The sequence below is a fragment of the Ostrinia nubilalis genome, chromosome 24, assembly GCF_963855985.1.
Source record: "Ostrinia nubilalis chromosome 24, ilOstNubi1.1, whole genome shotgun sequence".
Classification (NCBI taxonomy): domain Eukaryota; kingdom Metazoa; phylum Arthropoda; class Insecta; order Lepidoptera; family Crambidae; genus Ostrinia; species Ostrinia nubilalis.
The window spans coordinates 5834012-5859305 of NC_087111.1; the positions used below are offsets into that span (position 1 = coordinate 5834012).

General features: G+C 37.5%; 3 protein-coding genes across 3 annotated transcripts; all 3 read left to right on the forward strand.

Moving 5' to 3' along the window:
• Positions 1 to 344: 344 nt before the first annotated feature.
• LOC135083928 (uncharacterized) lies at positions 345 to 17464 on the forward strand. The gene is made up of 10 exons (XM_063978686.1): positions 345 to 520; positions 642 to 745; positions 12027 to 12178; positions 13175 to 13254; positions 13956 to 14173; positions 14697 to 14870; positions 15751 to 15903; positions 16363 to 16535; positions 16970 to 17050; positions 17288 to 17464. The coding sequence occupies exons 1-10, from the start codon at positions 469 to 471 to the stop codon at positions 17436 to 17438; spliced, it is 1338 nt and encodes a 445-aa protein (XP_063834756.1). The 5' UTR covers positions 345 to 468; the 3' UTR covers positions 17439 to 17464.
• Positions 17465 to 17951: 487 nt separating this feature from the next.
• LOC135083764 (uncharacterized) lies at positions 17952 to 20559 on the forward strand. Its single transcript, XM_063978504.1, has 10 exons — positions 17952 to 18126; positions 18300 to 18448; positions 18689 to 18840; positions 18921 to 19003; positions 19138 to 19355; positions 19483 to 19638; positions 19714 to 19866; positions 19952 to 20124; positions 20192 to 20269; positions 20360 to 20559. Exons 1-10 carry the CDS (start codon positions 18060 to 18062, stop codon positions 20538 to 20540), a joined length of 1410 nt encoding a protein of 469 aa, XP_063834574.1. The 5' UTR covers positions 17952 to 18059; the 3' UTR covers positions 20541 to 20559.
• Positions 20560 to 21103: 544 nt separating this feature from the next.
• LOC135083693 (uncharacterized) lies at positions 21104 to 24728 on the forward strand. Its single transcript, XM_063978403.1, has 10 exons — positions 21104 to 21219; positions 21374 to 21486; positions 21588 to 21739; positions 21898 to 21980; positions 22096 to 22313; positions 22499 to 22666; positions 22978 to 23175; positions 23824 to 23996; positions 24154 to 24231; positions 24510 to 24728. The coding sequence occupies exons 1-10, from the start codon at positions 21174 to 21176 to the stop codon at positions 24688 to 24690; spliced, it is 1410 nt and encodes a 469-aa protein (XP_063834473.1). The 5' UTR covers positions 21104 to 21173; the 3' UTR covers positions 24691 to 24728.
• The last annotated feature ends 566 nt before the right edge of the window (positions 24729 to 25294 follow it).

The window sequence follows — 25294 nt, forward strand, 5'->3', positions numbered from 1 at the left end:
GACCTGTTTACAGCGACATCTCTTATAGTGTTCATAAACTACATGCTTCATCACTTTTCTCATAGTAGACTGCGACATCTATCAGGGAGTAGTGAAACCATTAAAGCTGCCATCTGTTGAAACATTCTGGTACTCGTTTGTAACTACGTTGACAGTTTTCAACAAAATATTTTACATTCGCGCGCTTTTCGAAAAGTTGGCAATAAAACTAATCATAACACAATACAATAATAATCAAGCATTTATTAACTAAACATAATTACATTAACTTTACCTGATTAGCAGGTTTACATACCTAGTCGAGTGGACAAAACAATAATTAAGTTCTTTTATGGATAAAGCCAACAGATTGTGATAAGAATTTAGTTTTCCAAATGCAATGACTAAACTTATGTGTTTTCAGTGAAGCATGTGATTGAAGCAAAGTTTATGTGACTTTACAATGAAGGATAACATTGTTTTGTTAAAATGAAATTGTTAATAAATTGTATAATTTTATATTTTGGGATTACTAAAGCCGGTAAGTAAGTGGTTATCTATTGTTAACTTGTTTGAAACAAAACAATTACCTACTTAATGCCATAATTCATTAATTTTAAGATAAGGTTTACTAATATGACTTTAACAAACTTCTTCCTCAGAACCTTTAAGAAAAGAAGTCCATAACTTACCGCAAAATGTAACTTTTAAAAACACAAGAAGAATAGTAGGCGGGCGCGAAGTGGGTGAAACGAGGCCTTACATGGTATGTTAAATGCATAATAACGAGTCATCATCATTTCATCGCACGACGTCCACTGCTGAACATGCCTCCTCCAATGATTTCCATATTGATCGGTTGGTAGCGGTCTGCATCCAGCGCCTTTCTGCTACCTTTATGAGGTCGACTACAAGGTGGACGTCTCACACTGCGCTTTCCTGTACATGGTCTCCACTCTAGAACCTTGCTGACGAGTAATAAACTGAATTCACACCAGACTTCACCTTTTTTTGCAAAGTAGTACCTATTTAGTATAATAATATACAGGGTGGAAACGATATGTGATCTCACTCATTTATTTCTAAACTATACAAGATATCGAAAAACTGGTTACTGATCCTGAAAGTACCTACTTCACGAGCTCTATCAAACGGTATCAATAATAATATCAATAATAATTATGTGACTTTACCAAATGTATGGAAGCTGAAAACATTGAATTTTCGGATAGTTCCAGTTTATTCTGTAACCTATTATTTATTGGTACCGTTTGAAACAGCTCGTGAAGCACTTTCAGGATCAGTAACCAGTTTTTAGGGTTCCGTACCTCAAAAGGAAAAAACGGAACCCTTATAGGATCACTTTGTTGTCCGTCCGTCCGTCTGTCAAGACCCTTTATCTCAAGAACGCGTGAACGTATAAAGCTGAAATTCACATGAAATACTCAGGTCTATTGTCCCTTTAAGCTGTGAAAATATCAAACTTCTAAGCCAAGCCAATCAAAAGATACTGCCGATTATGTCGATATTTTCAACAAATTTTCGACACTCGCAAAGGAATCAAAACCTACAGGATACTTCCCGTAAACTCAGAATCTTGAAATTTGGCATAAAGCATTGTCATATAATGCAAATATAGGAAAAATTGCGAAAATTACATTTTTTTAGTTATATAATATAATAAAAATATTTTAATAAAATGAAACTTACTACCTTATTTCTCACGAACGAATAAAGGTATCAAATTGAAATTTATACCAAATACCTAGATCTATTGTCCCTTTAAGAAGTAAAAAAATCAAACTTCTAAGTTAACGCGATCAAAAGATACAGCAGTTTATACCGACACCTTAGACGAATTTCCGTCACACGCTAGGGAATCAAAACCTACAAGGTACTTCCTGTGAACTCAGAATCTTGAAATTCGGCACGAAGCAACGTTATACAGGGTGTCCCGTAATGTAACGTCAAGCCGGAACTGGGTGTTGAGGCAAGTTGTGCTGGTTATCAGAAAAATATAAAAAAAAATCTATGTGGCATATTTTAAAAATAATAGGCATTTTAAAAAAAATCTAAAAATTCTACTCCAGGTGACGGTCCTTTTGCTCGTGTTGCCACAAATCTTCACTTTTTCCAAATTTATTTTTGTTATGTAACCCTGAATAATGCTTCTCTAAATTGTTATCAAAATTACAAAACCAGCTGCTCCAGCTTGGATGAAAAAAATACATTATTCCCAAAAAAAAATTCAAAATAAAAATTTTGCCTAGTTTAAACTGACTGTACTGAAAAAAAAAATGTACTACGCGAGTGTGGCAAGTGACGTCATAATTTGGCGCATTTAGTAAGAATTCCAAAATGGTATAACACTTGGTAAATTTTTGCTGTAATTGTCGACAATTTTTGATTTTTTGGAAATAGTCCCGTTTTTAACTTTATCTACCTTGGTTAAAAATTATTATTCTAATGTGCCCAAAATTCAAGTTTCTGTGACTGACTACCGTACAGTCAGTCACAGAAACTTTTGTCACCATGACAGTAATTAGTAGTTGACATACTGTGACAAAAGTCACCCGTGCGCGTGCTCCTTTACTACCTGCTCTGCCTGCACTTGTACTTGGTAACAGGGATAATAAGGATATGAAGTTTCGGTTATGGATACGGTTACGGATATTAGAATAATATTATACCGGTTTCGGTTACGGTCACGGATATGAAATCATTTCAGATTATCCGAAAGTCTCGGATAATTTCGGTTACGGAATTATTAAAATTTCAAAAATGTAGGTATAATACAAATAGCAAGATGCTGCGTGAGCGTGACCCACATAGCTACTTTATGTATACCAACTAAGACGACACCTATGTATGATAAAGGTAAAACAGGCTGGAATATTAGATGGTGCCAGCGAATGCCAGACAAGTTGGTAACAAATATTAAGATTTAAGGTACAATTCCAAGACGGGCCGCAGACCGCAAACTGCAACCACAAACTGCAAAACTATGAAATCGGCAGCGCGGCATTGCAGCTGCGGCGTGTATACTGCAGATTTCATAGAGTTTTGCAGTTTGGCCTTTATCCGAAACTATCCGTAACTTTTGAATCAGTTTCGGTTATGGACATTTTTTTATTTCGGATATCCGATAGTTTCGGTTACGGTTACGGATATCCATAACATTCCTGCTCGGTAAGATGGCCCTCTCCGTCCCGCTCATACCTTTTAAAATGGCTTCTCCACCTCACTTAAGCCAGAAACTTGAATTTTGGGCACATTAGAATAATATTTTTAACCAAGGTAGATAAAATTAAAAACGGGATTATTTCCAATAAACAAAAATTGTCGACAGTTACAGCAAGATTTTACAAAGTGTTATACCATTTTGGAATCCTTACTAAATGCGCCAAATTATGACGTCACTTGCCACACTCGCGTAGTACAATTTTTTTTCAGTACAGTCAGTTTAAACTAGGCAAAAATTTTATTTTGATATTTTTTTTTGGGAATAATGTATTTTTTTCATCCAAGTTGGAGCAGCTGGTTTTGTAATTTTGATAACAATTTAGAGAAGCATTATTCAGGGTTACATAACAAAAAAAAATTTTTGAAAAAGTGAATATTTGTGGCAACACGAGTAAAAGGACCGTCACCTGGAGTAGAATTTTTTGATTTTTTTAAAATGCCTATTATTTTTAAAATATGCCACATAGATTTTTTTTTATATTTTTCTGATAACCAGCACAACTTGCCTCAACACCCAGTTCCGGCTTGACGTTACATTACGGGACACCCTGTATAGTACAGATAAAGGAAAAATTGCGAAAATGATAAATTTGAAGTTATATAATAATAATAATAATATAATTTATTTATTCAAGTAACATGACTCATTATTTGTTAGTTATAAAGGACTTAACCTATGTTAGTAATAATTGGAACATCTAAACTATTCAAATATTATTTTTTTTGCACAACTCCTGCGGATGTAGTGCAGCAGTAATTAATATAACGGCAGTCCAGTCTACTCGCTATCATAGACAGGATGCTGTTGGGGCTGCCCCGAACCCTGCGCACCAGGGAGGCGCACCTCTTCCGCATGGTCGCGTAAAAACAATCTACTCGCGCCTCTGCAAACATGCCCGATGCGCTGCAGTATCTGGGCAACCCCATCAGCACCCTGAACGCGTTGTTGTATTGGACGCGCAGAGCGCCATACGACACACGCGAACAATCAGCCCACAGACTGCACGTGTAGAAACTAGTGCAGTAGGCTCTGAAAAGAGTTACCTTTACTGCCTTTGAACAACGTGAGAACCTACGAGCCAGCATGTTCGCCCTTACCGACAGCGCCCTGCGTTCCCTCTCAACATCATCACCATCCTTTAGGTCAGGAGTCAGTAAATGGCCCAGATATTTAAACCTGTTTACGCGCTGAATCTCACAACCATTGAGAAAGACGCTCGGCAATAAGTTTGGCCTCCTGCTTCCCTCCCCAAAGACCATGATCTGGCTCTTTCGCACGTTGTACGCCAATCCATGGGACTTAGCGTAGGTCTCACATATAGCCATGAGCTTCCTCAGTCCACAAACGGAAGCGCTCAGCAGCACCATATCATCTGCGTAGCTGATATTATTTACACAAACGCCATCAATGTAGCAACCCGCTCTGGTGCCGCTGAGCTCCTCTATCAGCTCATTTACGTACAGGTTGAAGAGCGTTGGTGAGCTCAACCCCCCCTGTCTCACCCCGCACTCCAACCTGTACGGGTCAGACATACATCCATCCCATCTCACATTGTTGACCTGGCTTCTATACCAGTATTTAAAGATATTCAAAAGTTCTCTCGGTAATTGAGATTTTTCGAGTTTATTCCAGAGCAAATCGTATGAAACCAGGTCGAAAGCTTTCGAAAGATCCAGAAAACACGCCACCACTGGTGTGCCACGTTTGGCGTAGTAATTGACAGCGTGCTTGACACACAGAACAGCCATCTCAGTGGACAAGCCACGTCGAAACCCGAACTGGTTATCATGAATACTAACGTATTTGTTTAACTGTGTATTAACCCTTCATTTGGCAAGACATAAACTGTTTGATTTTTTTAATAAAATCTATTTAGACCTATTTTTACTATCAAATAAAGTTAAGAAAAATAATAAAAAAAATATTCGGTTGGTATTTTCGCGAAAAACGACTGTTGCTTATTTACCACATTGCCAAATAGGGGTACTTAAATGAAACATTGAGATATATTATAGAATTAATTTTTTAATATGAAAATCATAAAAAAAACAATCGTATTTCACATTTTATGCATTAAAAAATTTTTTTGGCAATTTTCGCAAAGTCGACAACAACCTTTTTCTCCAACATTTGATAGATGACTCATGTCATCATACTTCACGATCAATATACCGAGCCAAGGTTGGCTTTTTATTTTCCCTTAAGCTTCTGAAACTGGTATGTTACCGTTATTTGCTATAGTTGTTGACTTCAACGCAAGAAAAATGTGTGTATCATTTAAATCAGTTCAGCGGTATAAGCGTGAAGACAGACAACACAGAGACAGACAGCAAATTCTTCCTCTCTCCTAAGATGCTGTGCCCGACAGGGTCCATAATTGCATCCAAAGTAATTACCACACCATCTCTTTAACATTATTCATGTAATACATGATTGATTTATTGGGTATTGACACTTTTTTGTATTGACAAAAAGCTAAACCTATTTTGTTAGATGTTTGGCACTGATGCTTCTAGGCAACATCGAGGTTCGGAAGCATGTCATGTATTAGAAAACACAGTTTCTAGTTTCTACGCCAAATATTGCTTTATATTATTAGTTTGATTTATTATGAACAAAATTTAGACAAAACAAAAACAATTGTAGATCATAAAATAGTATAAAATCATAATCATAAAGTCTTTGTTATTCTCATTGCGCGTCATCTTGGCGTCTGACAGAAATATGGATATGAAATCACTCAAAACTCAGTCGACGACCGATTTACTAGTATTTTGCTGAACTAAGCTTCGTAACAAAATCGAATGATTTGCACAAAACTTATTATTTAGTGCTGTAGAAATATTCAAAGTGGTTGTTGCTTAAAAGCATCACTGCCAAATGAAGGGTTAAGCACGCTATCAAGCACTTTAGACACAACCGTTGCCAGAGAGATAGGCCTGTAGTTGTTTATGTCTGAAAGGTCTGCCGTTCTATTTTTAACAATGGGTACCACTACTGTTTGCAACATCTTATCCGGTAAGTGACTATGACTCATACAAAAGTTATACAACATAAACAAAACTCTGGGCAAATGGGGGCCCGCGTACTTTAGGTGTTCAATACTGAGACCATCGTGTCCGGGAGATTTCCCTCTAGACATAGATTTTATGGTCAAGACAATGTCTTTTACAGTAATTTGGGTTTTCCTTTCCACGATAGTCTCAGCATCCAGCACAGAGTGGGAGGGTCCCAAAGGAGATTTAACAACAAAATTATCTTTAAACAAGTTAGCAATTTCCTCAGGCTCCGTTTTCCCACCAACACTCACGGGGAGGCCGGGCCTACATTGCAATCTATTTGTATGTTTCCAGAAAGATCTAAAATCGTTTTTAGCGTGATGGGAAGCCACCTTATCCATTTTGATTTGTGTTTCATTATCCTGACACCATTTCATTCTAGATTTAAATCGCCGCCTCGCGTTACACATATCGTTATAAACCGTACCGGAGGTGGGTTTGCCATGCCATACCCACAGACGAAACTTCAGCCTAGCCTCCTCGTGAGCCCTGGCTACATACTTGTTCCACCCTACCACTACTTTCATTACAGGTCTTTTACTTTCACGAGCCAAAATAGCTGACTCTCTCAATGTATTTACAATGTCGTCATAAAACTTGTTAATGACATTTACATGGCTGATGTTACTACACATATTATCACAACAGTCACTAAGTTCAATTGGAAAGTCAATTAATCTTAACCTACTATTACATTCGTTTTTATATATTTCTATCTCTTGTGGGTTTCTCTCTCCCCATAAAATACGGTTCTCTTTTACATTTTGTTTGGCTATTTTCTTGGGCAATACAACATCTAAACTACATTCTATTACTAGAGGGAAATGATCCGATATAAAATTTAAAATATTATTTTTGCTTACATGACATAAAATATTTTTTTAATAATTATAAACTTACTACCTACCCTTTTTCACATGAACGCGTAGAGATATTAAAGTTGAAATTCATATCAAACACTTCTTAAATCTAATTGCCTCTAAACTGTGAGAAATTCTAAATCAACGCAAAAATTCAAAACGCTGAGGTAGGTACCTACCTATAATGCAAATATAGGAAAAATAAATAAATAAAAAATAATCATACCGCATATTTCTTTTTTATAAAACTCCGGACTTTGACGTAATTTTGGTTTAAGTGAAATGAATGGTGTCCATTGGCATAGCTACAGGTTTTACCTTAGAATACTTGTTTTATATTTGTAGATAGTTACCTACCCTGCCTAAAAAAAAACCCTAGCTACGCCAAAGCTAGCGTTATTTGATAAGGATCAGATATAAATGTTACGGTCAAAGTGATAAATGTGAAAATTATGAATAATCGCCGGTTATTATGAATAATTACCGCATGATTTGGTAAATGTGATTAATATGAGGTCATTTATGTGTGTATAAAACTAAATAGGCGGCTTAGGGGTGGCCCAAGGGCCACCCCCGCCGCACCCTAACCTATTTTTCGCTTTAAATCAAAACATTATGTTATAGGCATCATGGAAAAGTAATATTATGTAAGAAACATTCCAAACTCATTATGCCAAATTATATTAATATATGATATCAAAACGTTCAAAAGTTTGGCTGTACACGAGCACGTACACAAGATGTTGTTCTCTTTTATGAATTTTGATATTACTAAGGTTGAATTATTAAATAATCACTGATAAATGTGATTGATTTATCACTTTTACCGCGACTGTCGGTAATTATTCATAATAACCGGTTATTATTAATAATTTTCAATTTATCACATTGACCGTAACATAAACACAAAATAATCTTGCGTGCATACCAATGTTATTTATACCATTTTGCAAGGGGAAAGGGATTTGTAGTTAGCCCTGACTACTTAAGGGGGTCCTGCACAGAATCCTTAAAATTGTCATATTTTTAAATCACGAGTGCTCTGCGATTAGTGACTTAAGGGGGTGCAGCGCCGACGAAAAATTACGATTTGCTAGCCGAGATAGCGGTGGCGCAACGAACTAACACGATCGCACACGAACTACTTTACAGAGTAGAGACAAAAGAGACTCAATACAGAGTAAAAACACGCATTTCACTAATTTTGCTAAACAAAACGTGAGTTTATAATACTTTAATTAGGAAAAAGGAAGGATTTGATTTTTTGTTGGTATTGCTGCGAAAATTCTTACACAATAAAAATCCTAACTAATATTGATTCTTCTGATGAACAAAGGCGTTAAAAAAGTTTCGTAAAAGAGTATTTTTCCTAGACGTTCAATTCAAATAGGCTGTTAACGTAGCGTCTTTCCATTCTATACATGGCCAGAACGCAAGGGTGTGAAACTAATCGAGTATAGTTTGGAAATAACTTTTTTTTACTAAACTCTTCCAAACTATATGAGCAGTTACGCAAATACTGCGTACCTACTACTCTAAATAAAAATGTTATCGATTTATTTATTTAATCCTACCTAATCAGTTTATTTTGAAAAACCACTTACCCGCAAGAGTGTTAAAAATCTAGTTTTATATTGATTCGATAAAATATATTTAAGTAATAAGAAATAAAAATACTCTTAAATCTAATTCCATATTTTACTGAATAAGTATCAAACTAACTTTTTCACACTCTTGTCAAGTGTAAGTGGTGTAGTAGGTATAGTTTGAAACGGAGAAGCGAGCATCCACAATAAAAATTAAACACGACTGTATTCAGTACGCAAAATTCGTGTCTACTTTGTACTGTAGTCGCAGATTTACGAAGAGTATTACAAAATATACACGAGCAGTTTCCTACGGCTGCGTTCTACCCATGTACACAGGGTGTGGTTTTGTAAAACAACGCCCATCTCTGGAGTGATAGTACACATGAAAGTTTATTTCAAGAAAAATATTAATAAAATTTTAACTTATTACTTTATTACTAAAGAACCTCGTTCAAAAGTCTCTTTTCTTTTCTCACTTCGCTTATTGTCTTAAGGTCGCGGGTGGTACCTGGATGCGAGCGGCGTGGTACCGGTCTTTGTGGAAATCCTTGGGGGAGGCCTTTGTCCAGCAGTGGACGTCTTTCGGCTGAAACGAACGAACGGCAAAGAAAGGTTGCAAGGGTTTTCTAGCCATATTAACTATAAAATAAGTAAAATATTTTTTCGTAACAATCGAAGTCATAACAAAAGAGATACTATTTGCATGCTCTGCGCTCTACACTACTCTGTAAAGGATTGACAAACACACATTTGACACTTGACAGCTACGATAAAGCAAAACGCCTGATGATTTCTTCACGGCAAAGTTTTTTTGGGAAAATCAAAAATTCTTAATATTAATGCATTAATACCAAAAACGAAAAAGGGGGCGACCTTCAAAATATTAATTTAAACATTTCCATATAAAAATTATTGCTTCATACGTTAAATTAACAAAGTTCTCGAAGAAATAAATTTTTCATATGTCTGCATTTTAAATGTTGTTTATCAATTTTTTACGTATTTATTCAAAATTTCGAAAAGGCGGCGACCTAGATCAAGGATTGGGCTACCCTACACAAGTTACTTTGATGTATTTAAGTCACTAATCGCAGAGCACTCGTGATTTAAAAATATGACAATTTTAAGGATTCTGTGCAGGACCCCCTTAAATACATCAAAGTAACTTGTGTAGGGTAGCCCAATCCTTGATCTAGGTCGCCGCCTTTTCGAAATTTTGAATAAATACGTAAAAAATTGATAAACAACATTTAAAATGCAGACATATGGAAAATTTATTTCTTCGAGAACTTTGTTAATTTAACGTATGAAGCAATAATTTTTATATAGAAATGTTTAAATTAATATTTTGAAGGTCGCCCCCTTTTTCGTTTTTGGTATTAATGCATTAATATTAAGAATTTTTGATTTTCCCAAAAAAACTTTGCCGTGAAGAAATCATCAGGCGTTTTGCTTTATCGTAGCTGTCAAGTGTCAAATGTGTGTTTGTCAATCCTTTACAGAGTAGTGTAGAGCGCAGAGCATGCAAATAGTATCTCTTTTGTTATGACTTCGATTGTTACGAAAAAATATTTTACTTATTTTATAGTTAATATGGCTAGAAAACCCTTGCAACCTTTCTTTGCCGTTCGTTCGTTTCAGCCGAAAGACGTCCACTGCTGGACAAAGGCCTCCCCCAAGGATTTCCACAAAGACCGGTACCACGCCGCTCGCATCCAGGTACCACCCGCGACCTTAAGACAATAAGCGAAGTGAGAAAAGAAAAGAGACTTTTGAACGAGGTTCTTTAGTAATAAAGTAATAAGTTAAAATTTTATTAATATTTTTCTTGAAATAAACTTTCATGTGTACTATCACTCCAGAGATGGGCGTTGTTTTACAAAACCACACCCTGTATACATGGGTAGAACGCAGCCGTAGGAAACTGCTCGTGTATATTTTGTAATACTCTTCGTAAATCTGCGACTACAGTACAAAGTAGACACGAATTTTGCGTACTGAATACAGTCGTGTTTAATTTTTATTGTGGATGCTCGCTTCTCCGTTTCAAACTATACCTACTACACCACTTACACTTGACAAGAGTGTGAAAAAGTTAGTTTGATACTTATTCAGTAAAATATGGAATTAGATTTAAGAGTATTTTTATTTCTTATTACTTAAATATATTTTATCGAATCAATATAAAACTAGATTTTTAACACTCTTGCGGGTAAGTGGTTTTTCAAAATAAACTGATTAGGTAGGATTAAATAAATAAATCGATAACATTTTTATTTAGAGTAGTAGGTACGCAGTATTTGCGTAACTGCTCATATAGTTTGGAAGAGTTTAGTAAAAAAAAGTTATTTCCAAACTATACTCGATTAGTTTCACACCCTTGCGTTCTGGCCATGTATAGAATGGAAAGACGCTACGTTAACAGCCTATTTGAATTGAACGTCTAGGAAAAATACTCTTTTACGAAACTTTTTTAACGCCTTTGTTCATCAGAAGAATCAATATTAGTTAGGATTTTTATTGTGTAAGAATTTTCGCAGCAATACCAACAAAAAATCAAATCCTTCCTTTTTCCTAATTAAAGTATTATAAACTCACGTTTTGTTTAGCAAAATTAGTGAAATGCGTGTTTTTACTCTGTATTGAGTCTCTTTTGTCTCTACTCTGTAAAGTAGTTCGTGTGCGATCGTGTTAGTTCGTTGCGCCACCGCTATCTCGGCTAGCAAATCGTAATTTTTCGTCGGCGCTGCACCCCCTTAAGGACAGGAAAAAATCAAATGATACCGCGAGCTAACTACGAACAGCGCCATCTATTGACAACCGTGCGAACTACGTAGTGTCGTTGCTCGGTGATAGGTGTTGCTGATTGCAGCTCATTGTTACAATACTTTTTATTAAAATCGGATTTTATTCCGGAGGTTTTACAATTTCTTACTACTTTCGCAAATCATTACAAATGAAGAAAGGAATTTACGGTGTGGTACCCTCAATGTACAATTAGATTTCGAGCGATACCACTTTTGGGCATTCTCCTTTTAAGTAGTTACTTTCCCCATTGTAATGTTATGAATTTCATTTTGCAATAAAAATACCATAGTTATGACTCGATTGTCGTAATGAACGAACTTTGTAAACCTTGCAGGTTTGTACGGAACCCTCGGTGCGCGAGTCCGACTCGCACTTGGCCGGTTTTTAGATATCTTGTATAGTTTAGAAATAATCGAGTGATATCACTTATCGTTTCCACCCTGTATAATATTACAACGATAATAGGTATGCCATTATGTCTATCCAGGTGTACCTACGCCCAGCTTCCAGCGCGGACCCTCACATAACAGACACCAACTGGTTATGCGGAGGGGTCATCATCCACGAGCGGTATGTGCTCACCTCCGCCGCCTGCATAGAAGACGCCAAGCAGTTCTACGTGGTCTCCGGAACTCACAGGTAAGGGAAAACAGTTCGTATTACAACGGCGTAAGGTCGTCTTTATAGGTGTACCTCCGGCCAGCCTCCAGATCTATACGGGCTTTGACACTCATACGTAAAACAGCTCGTATTGCAACGGCATAGGGTCGTCTTCACTACAGCAGACACCAACTTGCTCTGTGGAGGCGTCATCATCCACGAGCGGTATGTGCTTACCTCCGCCGCCTGCATAGAAGACGCCAAGCAGTTCTACGTGGTCTCTGGGACTCATAGGTAAGGAAAAACAGTACATATTAGAACGGCGTAAGGTCGTCTATAGCATGACGGAAACAGCTGACGTTGTGGTGACGTCATCATCCACGAGCGGTATGTGCTCACCTCCGCCGCCTGCATAGAAGACGCCAAGCAGTTCTACGTGGTCTCCGGAACTCACAGGTAAGGGAAAATAGTACGTATTACAACGGCGAAAGGTCGTCTTTATAGGTGTGCCTCCGGCCAGCCTCCAGATCTTGATACGGGCTTTGACACTCAGCTCGTATTGCAACGGCACAAGGTCGTCTATAGCATAACAGACACCAACTGGCTCTGTGGAGGCGTCATCATCCACTAGCGATATGTGCTCACCTCCGCCGCCTGCATAGAAGACGCCAAGCAGTTCTACGTGGTATCTGGGACTCATAGGTAAGTGAAAACAGTACGTATTACAACGGCATAAGGTCGTCTATAGCATGACAGACACAGCTGGCTCTGTGGTGGTGTCATCATTCTCGTCGCCGCCTGCATAGAAGACGCCAAGCAGTTCTACGTGGTCTCCGGAACTCACAGGTAAAGTAGCACGTATTGCAACGGCATAAGGTCGACTTTACAGGTGCACCTGCAGCCCAGGCAGGCCCCAGCGCTATAGTCTTCAGGACGCATAGGTACGAGTAAAATGGCACGTATGAGAACGGCATAAGGTCGTCCTTCAAGTATCACCCGGCGGATAGATAGTTATTGATGATATTATTTTTTCAGGTGGATTCCTCCATCAGATACGGATGACGAGTGCATCAAATACGGAGCTAAGAAAGCGATATGGAAATGTGTGCCAAAGAGTGAGTACGTACCGAAATAAAGATTACAGCATTAATAACGAGGCACAAACAAAACATGGAGTATGTAGGATCCCAAGTTGAATTGAAACAACTATAACACTAAAATTGACAGACTACCTTCGAATCCAAAGATATTAAATGCAGTTTAAATCCGAGAAAGATTCGAACTCCAGACCAAACATGACTTAAATGAGCGTAGTTAAAGTACAAGATGACAGGTAATAGTATAGTACCAGAATCCAGATGATAAGGGCCCCTTTGATCCTTAAGTGCCTGAGTGTGACTTAAATTCTGTTTATACTTCCGAAATATATGATTCTAATCATCATCATCATCATCATTTCAGCCACAGGACGTCCACTGCTGAACATTGGCCTCCCCCAATGACTTCCACATCGCACGGTTGCTTGGTAGCGGCCTGCATCCAGCGCCTTCCTGCTACCTTTATCAGGTCGTCGGTCCACCTTGTGGGTGGACGTCCCACGCTGCGTTTTCCGGTACGTGGCCTCCATTCCAGAACCTTGCTGCCCCATCAGCCGTCAGTTCTGCGTACTATGTGCCCTGCCCACTGCCACTTCAGCTTGCTGATCCGCTTGCTGAGCTTGACGATTCTAATGAATCAATGATAAATGACGCTTTACCTTTTACCACTAACTTGCTGCAATCGAGATCCAAACATCTGGAATTCCCAACCTTTCCAGCATACGTTTTCGACGGCAACGAGTTCGACAACATTCGATGGATGGTCAAAGACATAGCGGTGGTGAAGGTGGAAGACGACTTCAACTTCAAGCGACGCATCCGCGGCTGCGACTTCATTCCGAAGAAAGTGGCTTTTAATAATATCAGTGAGGAGTTCGAGAAGGCAGGAACAGTTGGTTCTATCGCTGGGTGGGGGTCAACGGACACTTTTGGTGATGTATGTTTTTATATTAAACTAAGCAGTTGACCGAATTTCGTACCGCCTATGTTCATTAAAAATAATGTAGAATTCTGGTGAAATAATTCTTCAAATCGGCCCAAGTTTCGGAGCCTATACAATACAAACAATTAAAAAAAATCTCTTTCTAATATTAGTGTAGGTTAGTCTAATTTATTGGTTCTTGATCACATCATACCAATAAAGCCTCGTGGCTTGTGTTTGTGCAAAAGAACATTATTTTTTACAATAACTAAGTAGGTCGAAGGATGTAATGTATGTACCTTACATGCATTAGATCACAGAATTTAGTAATAGTACATAAGATTTAAAAGTAAAGTAAGTGCCTGCTAATTATTATATTGCACATCACTATCTATGGTCTTATCGCTAGGAAGCCATCTCATCCAAATAGCCTAGGAAGAAGGTACCTGGTTGTTTCAAAATTCTACAAAGTCTTAAACCTTTACATAAGAAAAAGCCACGCTATCTGATTCTCCTCATACTAAATATAAATTTTTAGGTAATCACAAGAACCACGACCAACTCGCCGACGCTTCTAGAAACAGACGTGGTGTTGATATCGAAGAAGAACTGCAAGAAACGCTGGGAGCCGCGATACCACCACATCATTGAGGATGACATGATATGCGCGAAGGATTCACTGGACACTGACACTATGAGCGAATTGTGCAGTGTAAGAACATCGCAATACGAACCAGTTAAAATACAATACTTACCTACTTACGGATCTAGAACATTAACGCCCGTATTCACAAACATTACTATGAGGTCTAACTACAGTGCTCGTAGACGAACAGGGTCCCAAAAACATTTATTTATTTATTTATTTCCACACACATTATCACTATCTTTACAGGTACTTAAAACCTAATGCGATAGCATAACTTAATTTAGGTACATATTCATACTTGAGTAGCGGAATGACACACGAACCACAGAGCTCTATTCAACGCTGTGGATTCGACTTCGCATAGCGTTGCAGCTTTACTTAAGCAAGCATCGTATGTGAATACGGGTGTAAGAGAAATCGGATCTAGTGCATAAACTGCCTTAAGAAATACCAATAATGTGTAGACTTCTTCTCCTGACTGTATTTTCACAGATTCGGATCGAAACCGCTCTTGGTTTTGAATTGTTCAACATCATCATTTCAGCATATATCAGTCCTCTGTCAGATATGCCTCCTCCAAGGAGCGCTGCATATTTATCACAATAGACATTAACGCTTTTTATAAAAAAAAAATTATGGCTCTGCTGATTTTCTATACAGTTTGCTGCGTTTGCCAAGATGGGATTTCTATTCGATAACACGTTTACTCCTCCCTCTGTCGTCGGTTCATATTGCTGGCCTACTGCCACTTTAGTTTGCTATATTTTAGACTATTTAATGACTTCAAATACTGTCTGGCTAGGACCATTACATTTCCAAAATTTCAGTCTTCAGCAAGGGACAGTCTTCGGTCAAATCCTATAGTATATAAACTGCTAAAACCTGGGGTGAAATTCCCCGTCTTTATCCCTTATTGCTTATTTGGTATATCTTTTCCCCACAGGAACAAGAGGTGAACTGCAAAGAGCTAGTCTACTCTGACGAAGCCGAAGAAGAGACCCGCAAGTTTGCAGACCCCCGCTCGATGCAGGTGCATACGGCTGCTCACGTCAACGACACAAGACGGACTAAGGTCGTCGTTGGAGGATTTTGTGAGGTAGATATTGATCTAGATGAGAAAATTGCAACCTTAAAGTTCCATTTATTGGGGCCATTTCATATTTTTTTACTTGGATGTGATTCTCTCTCTACTCTCGCTCATTCAGCAACTTCTATGGCGAAATCATTAATTTCTAGCTTTTAAAATTTAATGAACGCTGTTTCATATTCATTTTATGGTTTTCTCTGTGGAATTTCTTAGCATTCTCAGTTCCAACTTCAAGTTTTTATAGTAAATCTAATGTAGGTACACAAAATACTTATTAAATTAATCGATCTACGCTCTACCTACGTTATCCCCGCATTTTTTAAACTTTTGACTTCTTCAATTCACTTCCTAAAAAGATTCTTTTGTTTTGTATTACTTTCTCACTTTTCATGAACCAATTTGCAATTTAAAATTGACAACTGACAACCAACCTACTCCAGTCTCATAATTAAATTCCAATCTCACTAGAACGACCACGGCGGCCCCCTCGTGGTAGGCCAAGGCAAGAGCACCGTAGTCGTAGGCATCATATCGGCCTGCCTCACCAAGGACCTCAGCCACAAGTGCTACGGGCCCTTCCTGTATACCAGCGTGTGGAAGAACCGGCACCTGATCAACTGCGCCATTGATAAGGAGATGGGGTATTGTAGCCTCTATTTTAATATTTAAGTTTGAAGTCAAATCGCGAAATGCATTCTCAACTGCCTAACCAGAGACTTGAGCCACCAATACTAAGTTAGGCCTTTCGTTTACGTCTGGATGAAGAAGCATCTGTCCAATTGCACCATTCATAAGGACTTGTGTTTTAGTGTCTAATATTGTCGTGTGTAGTAGATTGGTACGTAAAGAATGACTGACCAAAGACTTCAGTCACTAATTGATACTATAAACATTTCCTTCTATGCGTCTGCAAGAAAAGGTTTCTGATCAACTGCTCATCTTCATAGTTATCTAGAACCTAAGCTTAAACGGGATAAGGTCTATCCCTAATTCATTCCTACCATTGGAATTTCACATTAATCGAGACTTTCGGCTGGAATTAATATGTTTTTAAACAAAAATGTTATATTTTCAGAGCCACATGCAGAAGACTTCTGAGGTCCACCAAGACGCAGATAATTGAAACAGTGTTAAATTGGCCACGACAATCTGAAGGGTGAGTTTATGTGTACCTGATGATACCTAGCTATATTTTATAATAAATTATGAAATGAAATTGCTTTAAGAAGTTTAACGATACGACCAATGACACGACGATTTATTATTATTAAAGTATATTAAAGTAATTTTCTATGCTCTTTTCCGCCGTCGTTGCATTATTAGTGACAGTTATCATAATAACAAGAATCTAAGCTTTGACTTTAAAAACTAATGAGCTCTATTTTAATTTTAGTGTATCGCCATTCAACGAGATGAAGCCAGCGAATAATAGCCTGCGCAACGCTCCAAAGGCGTCAAATGGTAGCCCTCGCAACCTTCCAAAGCCAACCAATGTAACTGGAAACGCTAAAAGCCAAGTAGTCAGACTGCGTGACCATTCATAAACTTTTTAATAAACCTTTAAAATGTACACATACTGTTTTGATTTGTTGGCCCTATCATCATCTTCTCTTAGGATGCATTGTCTTAGATGTCCAAGGAAGTAAGTAATAAAGTGTATTGAATTGAGAGCCACATTCTATTAATTTTAGGCACAGGGAAATTTTATTTAAAAAGATGATTGAACTAGGTACAACACTACAAGAATATAATAGAAATAGAAGGAACAGGTCATTTACATTATCAGCTAAGTCATCAATATTAGGATCGAAGCCACGAAAATGATTTGAATTAGTATATTTTTGGAATTTCTAGGATTATGTTTTCATTTTGGTTATGGTATTCTTATGAGAATTCTTACAAGAATTTGCTATGCACATAATGAGATGTTGGGTAAATTATTTAAATATTTGATCGTGTACCTAGTTAATAGGACCAGTAATTTAGAGAATTGAATCATATACTATGGTTTTAAATAACTAATATCAGTCAAGGAAGCATTTTTGTGAATGGGCAGACAAAATAATGGCTTCCGTACAATCAACTGTAGCGGTCACCGTGAAATTGTACCTAAAATATTAATTACAAATTGATTTCATTCAGTTGTTTTGTACACATGTGATACGATGATTACATTTTTTACTGAATATGTAACCTTGAATATATTTTTCTATGGATCATGCTTCATTTCAGGTTAGTCTATAATTTTTTTGACATCTTTGTCGGTATTTACCTTATCATCAACATCTTCGCTGTTTTATTTATGATTACTGATTACTTACATTACATTGATCACCAAACTTCGTATTGGACGAATTCAAGTTTAAGTATTTCCTGTTAATAGTCATTGATTTATTATTTTCTAGGAATCCTTGCAATAGATGTTGCGACCACGATTCCTCCAAAAGTTCAGGACATTTTGAAGAACACAAACTATACCGATGTTAAGCAACTTCTGAACAACAGTCGACGGATTATTGTAGGGTCGGAGGTTCATCACAACAGGCCCTATATGGTAGGCTATTAAAGTTTTTTTTTTGTATATTCTTGTCTAGACTAGGTCCGAAAAACTCTGGTCTATTTTTTTTCTCTAACTTTATTCCCATTCTTATATTCTGCCTGAATATCTTATCTAAGAACCTTTTTACTTTAGTACTTTCTTCTACATAATGATGGCTTCAATGAACCGTTTAATCAAGGCACTGTACTTGTTCCTTTAAACCAAAATTAATACACTATGTTTAAATAACTCTAGGTGTATCTAAAACTACCCGCTAACAATCCGAAATACAAAGACTACCGTCGCTGGCTCTGTGGAGGAGTTATCGTACATGAAGAGTACATCCTGACGTCAGCAGCCTGCATTGAAGACGCTAAGCATTTCTATGTTGTTTCTGGAACTTACAGGTAAACAACAACTAAAAAGTTTTACAAATTCCTACTTTCTTGAGAAAGATTGAGAAAAATAATTGGATTTTTTTCTACAGACACAATGAAAGAGATGACCGCTATAGCAATGCGTGTATCAAAAATGGGGCTAAGAAAGCTATATGGAAATGTATTCCAAGAAGTAAGTTTGTGTTTCGGTTTCTTATTCGATTTTGGAAAACACTTTTTACTAGGCGCATAAATGGTGCTACTGCTAGTTCTTCAGTAGAAATAAAGATGAAAACGTTAATAATCTACTGATTCGTATAATTTCAGATTACGTTTTCGACGGTCACGAAAACGACAACATCAGATGGATGAACAACGATATCGCCGTCGTTAAAGTAGAAGACGAATTTGACTTTACCCGACGCGTCAGAGGCTGCGATTTCATCCCGCGACCAATATGCTATAACAACGAAAGTTCGAAACTGGAGAACCCTGGCACTGTTGCTTCAATTGCTGGATGGGGAAGCACTGAGAAGTATAATGATGTATGTTTCTATTTTACTTCGAGACACAAATTCTATTATTCATTTAGATCAGGAAGGCGGTAACTTCTTTAGTATAACTACTGGTTGAATTTGATGGTTAGTAAGATAATAATATCGTGATTTTCAGTGGTCAAGTCCTCAACAAGACCTTCTAGATACGACAGTCCGTATAATATCAAAGAATCGCTGCAAACGTCGATGGGGTCGCCGATATCATAACATCATCGATAACTACATGATATGTTCAAAGGATCTTGTCCCAGACTTGAGTGAGATTTGTGCGGTATGTACAGATAATACGGGGGCATATATCAGCCCAACTGGCGACTATCTCATTATTCAAACTGAATGATTTTAGGAGAAATATGTAGATTGCACCGATATAATGTACTCAGAGGAATCTGGCGAAGATGCACGACGAGTTTTAGCCCCTACAAACTTAGTCCTACATTCTGCTCATAACGACTCGTCTAGACGACAGGCCGGGCCAGGCAGTGGAGGTTTCTGTGAGGTTATTTGTTTTTCTATTCAACTATTCGATTCATGAAACTTATCTTAAATTTCATCATAAAAATAATATTGAATTTGATTTGCAGAACGACCACGGCGGGCCTTTAGTATACGGCGATGGCGTGAACTCTGTAGTTATTGGTATCATCTCTGCTTGCCTCGTCAAAGAGCGGACTAACAAGTGCTACGGACCATTCCTCTACACCAGCGTCTATAAAAACCGGGTGCTCATCAACTGTGCCATTTATAAGGACGTTGCGTAAGCATTATTAAAAACTTATAATATGTAAATGATAGGATGCATTATTAAAGCATTTTTTTTCCAGGCAAGACTGCAACAAATTGTTCCGGTCGAGCATAACACATACAGAAGTTGAGATGAGCTGGGTGGATCACCCTGATGGGTAAGACACTAAACACAATATTAAATTCTAAAGCATACATAATAGAACATAATGTTGAACAAGTAATAACAGTTGATATATGTTTTAAAGGCCATCGAAGAATGAGATAGCTAAAATGAGGCGCAAACAATCTGAAGGAAATTCAACGAATGAAGGTCATTTGCAGAAGGTCGCTTTGGATAAAGCAGAACAGCATGAAGGAGTTATAGTCAGAGCGTTTACAGGGCAACCTGAGGAGACAAGTACTATAGCGAATACTACAAATGTATAATAAACTCTAATAAAATTTACATTGTTCTTATTTCATTCCCAAAGAAAACATTGTCTGATGTTAAAGCAATCAATCGCTTGAAGTTGATATTAAGTGAGTAGCTATATCTAGGATTGAATCATTGACAAACCAGAAATGAATTTAAAATAACATAGCTTAATTAATATGCACTCACTATCATATTATTACTCAATTCCATAAATGAAACAGACGATGACGCTAGAGAGACGCATCCCTACCTACATGAAACATAATAAATTGTTCTCTCTACTTCACGCAAAATTATCAAGACTAAACAAATGGAAATGTCTAGAACCTACCAATTCAATTTGGAAATAGAATTTATGTATGTGATGAAAAAAGATAGAAGTTCTATGAATAGTAGGTATTGGGGAAAAAGCAACTTATTTTCGTTTTAATTAGGTAACTTGTAATAACTTCATTAAAAGAAAATGCATAGGTTGTAAGGAAAAATATTTTAATGAGAGTAGTATTCCATGACTGTGCTTACATAATTTCCTTGAAGCTTTCGTATCTAAATAACTTTTTAATGTTTGCATCCTCCGTGAAATTGTTTCTGATTAGTGATTTTAACTATTTCTACGTTCTTCTGTATTGTAATAACGAATCAACATGAAGTGTATTTATCTTGTGATTTCTATTATTTTATACTTTTCAGGTTTGATATGAATTTCTTTTATTCTTTTGGCTTTGTTACATTATTACAGCTAAAATTAGTAGAATATAACGCATTGATGCTTTTTGTTTTAATGCTATATGAACAGCTTTGACAAACTTTAGAAATGTAAGAATAGTTATCACATTTTTTACAGGCATAGAAGGTATAGAAGTAGCTACTGAACTGCCAAAGCAAGTTGAATCCATATTAAATGAAACAAGAAGAATCATAAATGGAGATGAAGTCACCGACAGTCGACCTTACATGGCAAGTATTATACAACCAGAAGAACTTAATAATTTGTAGTAACTTTTTGCTCAAACTACAAATTATGGTAACGAAGTCCCATCTAATTTGCGTATCATCAGGTGTACCTAAAACTACCCAGAAGTAACAAGAAACAGCCAAACTACCGCACTTGGCTGTGTGGGGGCGTTATCATCCATGAAGAGTATATTCTCACTTCTGCCGCCTGTATAGAAGATGCTGAACACTTTTATGTAGTTTCTGGCACGTACAAGTAAGTAGATACTCGTACGTAGATGATGCAATGAATTGGATTTCAGGGAGAGAAGAGAAAGTTTACCCAAATAAGTTTTCCAACTGCTTTTAGATTAATTTGCTACATACGGTAGAAATATTGATATTGAATAAAGTTATCTTATTATGAATTGATAGGTATGCAGATGAAGATGATAGGTACAACAATCCCTGTATCAAGAATGGAGCAAAAAAAGCCATTTGGAAGTGCGTCCCTAAAAGTAAGTTACATACAAAACGTTTTATGGATCATAACAATTAAAATAGACATTGGAGTTAAACTTATTCACGCAATATTTTTTAAAAATCATGGTCTCACTATCGCAAAATTACCAGATTACGTCTTCGACGGGCATGAAAACGACAACATCAGATGGATGAACAACGACATAGCTGTGGTCAAAGTGGAAGATGGGTTTGACTTCACCAGGAGGATCAGAGGGTGTGACTTCGTCCCGAAGCCGATTTGCTACAACAACCAGAGCCAGACTTTGGAGAACCCTGGCACTATTGTGTCCATTGCTGGGTGGGGTACCACGTCTAGGTATAATGACGTAAGTCGCTATGATATTATTTATCATTGTCTTGTGTGAAATTTTGACAGATAGATAAGACTTATTTCCCAACACTGCAACTGCTATACAGACAGTACAGCCTGTACTTCTGAAAACTAGATAGAAGAGAAATGAATAAAACAAGTAAGAATTTTTAGTAACAGAAATATGGCTATGTTTTCTAGTGGGTAAACAGAAGAAAGGAAAACCAGCAAAATCTTCTAGAAGCTCATGTAGAGATCATCACAAAGACCAAATGCAAGAGGCGTTGGGGAGCTCGCTACCACAACATCATTGACAACTACATGATCTGCACCAAGGACATCGGTCAGACTATGTCTGAGATCTGTAATGTAAGTGCAACGGACCTCCACCCTTTTACAATCAACTTTTTGTACTTATTTTCTCTTAAATCTTGGTTATTTGTCTTCTAGTTATTCAGTTCTTACTTAGTCTTTTCGTCGTTAGTGTTCTTTCTGTTCCAATATTATTCTTGCTGTAATACTTGTACAATCCTTCAAAGATCACTTTTGATTTTCACTGGGCTACTATTCAGTATTAATTTGTCAGAATTGGTTAACATTCTGTATTTGGCTATGTAAGAATCTGACCAAAATAGCTCTTCACTATTTCGTGTTTCACAAATGTTACGTTTATTTCACAGGAAAAATACGTAGACTGCCAAGACATAAACTACTCAGACGAGGAGGATATGCGTCGTGACGCCCACGTCCTCAGAACGGAGAAGATTCCCACTAATCTGAGACTGCACTCCGCTTACCACAATGAAACTAGTGGTAATACGTCAATCGTTGCTGGAGGGAGGAGGTACACTTCACAGCCTGATGGAGGATTCTGTGAGGTAATAAAACTTACATTTCTGAGGTATCAAATTGTTCCGTCATGAGATCTATAAGTGTCAAGAATAAGATGATGATAAATTAACCAAAAACTATGAACAAAAAACAGAGATCAAAATCACAATGTTTAAAGCTGGTTTGTTTTTTCGTCGGGAAATAATAATAATAATAATAAATAAATATCTTTGGACAATCTCACACAGCGCCATCTAGCCCCAAAGTAAGCAATTATGCTTTACGCTTACCTACTGAGGGCTGACTGTGAGTTTTTTTCAAACGCGCTCACTAGGGAGCGCGTCAAAAAATGACATTAAATGCATGACGGATTGTACAGCGCCCCTAGCGGGAAACATTCAAAAACTAAAATATTCATATATTTTTTAAACGCGCTCACTATTGAGCGCGTTTGATGTAAACTCACACTCAGCCCACTGGTATCGGTTAGTTGGCTATGTGAGACTCTCCCAACCAGAAGGTTGGGGCCTACCCTCTAAATCCCAACAGTGTCCCCCGGAGCCATTGACACGAAGCCGCGAGTAATTGTCCTAAAATTGGACATTCGTCCGCGGCTCAAAGCGCTGCTAGCTTAGGGCACATGTGTTTTTGTGATTTCTTAAATCTTCAGTCTAATAATCTTAATCTCTTTCTAGAACGACCACGGAGGGCCCCTCGTCTACGGCAACGGGGTCAATTCCATCGTCATCGGGGTCATCTCCGCCTGCTTAGTCAAAGAGAGGAGCAACAAGTGCTACGGGCCTTTCCTGTATACCAGCATCTTTAAGAACCGACAGTTCATCTCTTGCGCTATCTATAAGGATATAGAGTACGTTTTTATTAATTTCTTCTGAAATAATATAGCTTTCTTTGTGATTTTGTGTACGTCCCATTTCTTTTTACAACATGACATCTTCAGACTAAATGGGTAATTATATCGCAACGTCAGAAAATGAGGATTTTATTATATCCAAATATTTTTTCAGACCTAAATGCAGGCGTCAGTTCAGGTCAGGAGTCACACACGTGGAGAAGGTCCTGTCATGGAAGAGTCATCCTGATGGGTAAAATAACAAATCCAACTTTTATTCATATAAGAGAGACAATTGATTTGAGAACTTTCATAACCAAAGGATAACGACATCTTCTTGTCCAAATAAAGAAGTCACAACTAAGGTCTTTGACCAATGTGTGTTGTTACCATGGGCCTCATGAGAAGGCAGAAGGAAAGGGCAGAGGCGTGCTCGGAGTTTCCTTATGCGATTGAATCAGAAATAAGGAAATGTGTAGGAAAACTAAAGTGACCAATTTCTGACATAGCTAAAAATGTTTTCCTTCACAGCCCAGCGAAGAACGAACTAGACCCTGAGAATAAAACTGAAGCAGCCGCCGAAATAATACACAGAGCCCACGATGCACCAGTGAACGCGACTGGCGATAAAGTGTTCCCGGGCAGCGGGTTCATACTCCGGGCCACCAACGATACGAAGCCGCCCGCGAAGAATGTCACGGAAAAAGTCTAGTGTAACTTATTAATTAAATAAATGATTTTTTCGGAAGATATCCTTTTTTGAATACGATATTTACCAGAACGCAGAATACCTACCTAAGCATTCACAAATCATGTCATATAATGGTGTTTTATCAAAAAACCTACACAATGTTGAGCATACTATTATTAAAAATTTATGTGCTATAGAATAAATATCACACTATGTCAACCCGTATTCATAAACATTACTATGAGGTCTCACAGTGCGCGTGTCACACGAACCAATCACAGAGCTTTATTCAACGCTGTGCGTTTGATTTCCTGCTTTACATAAGCAAGCACCGTTTGTGAATACTGGCGTTATTATTATTCTATTACATTAAACAGCAGAGTTAAATGAATTACTTTTTACGACACGCACATTGAATGGGAAGCGACAAACTTTGACGTACTCTTCGTGAATAACAAGCACAATTATTGAGTTAATGTATGTAATTAAAGGCCTTTGTCCAGCAGTGGACGTCTTTCGGCTGAAACGAACGAACGAATAAGTATGTAACAGGTTCTGATTGGCCGCGAAGGAATTCTTTGGAATGTATGATTGCGATACAATCGCTAATGAATGAAAATTGATA

Bases quoted from the DNA above. Each gene is read 5' to 3' on its own strand.
- LOC135083928 (XM_063978686.1), top strand. From the start codon at position 469: ATGAAATTGTTAATAAATTGTATAATTTTATATTTTGGGATTACTAAA. The intron at 521-641 runs GTAAGTAAGTGG...CTTCTTCCTCAG, and splicing joins TTTTGGGATTACTAAAGCCG to AACCTTTAAGAAAAGAAGTC. The intron at 17,051-17,287 runs GTGAGTTTATGT...TTTTAATTTTAG, and splicing joins TGGCCACGACAATCTGAAGG to TGTATCGCCATTCAACGAGA.
- LOC135083764 (XM_063978504.1), top strand. From the start codon at position 18,060: ATGATTACATTTTTTACTGAATATGTAACCTTGAATATATTTTTCTAT. The intron at 19,639-19,713 runs GTATGTACAGAT...GAATGATTTTAG, and splicing joins ACTTGAGTGAGATTTGTGCG to GAGAAATATGTAGATTGCAC. The intron at 20,125-20,191 runs GTAAGCATTATT...TTTTTTTTCCAG, and splicing joins GCCATTTATAAGGACGTTGC to GCAAGACTGCAACAAATTGT.
- LOC135083693 (XM_063978403.1), top strand. From the start codon at position 21,174: ATGAAGTGTATTTATCTTGTGATTTCTATTATTTTATACTTTTCAG. The intron at 21,981-22,095 runs GTAAGTTACATA...CAAAATTACCAG, and splicing joins TTGGAAGTGCGTCCCTAAAA to ATTACGTCTTCGACGGGCAT. The intron at 22,667-22,977 runs GTAAGTGCAACG...TTTATTTCACAG, and splicing joins CTATGTCTGAGATCTGTAAT to GAAAAATACGTAGACTGCCA.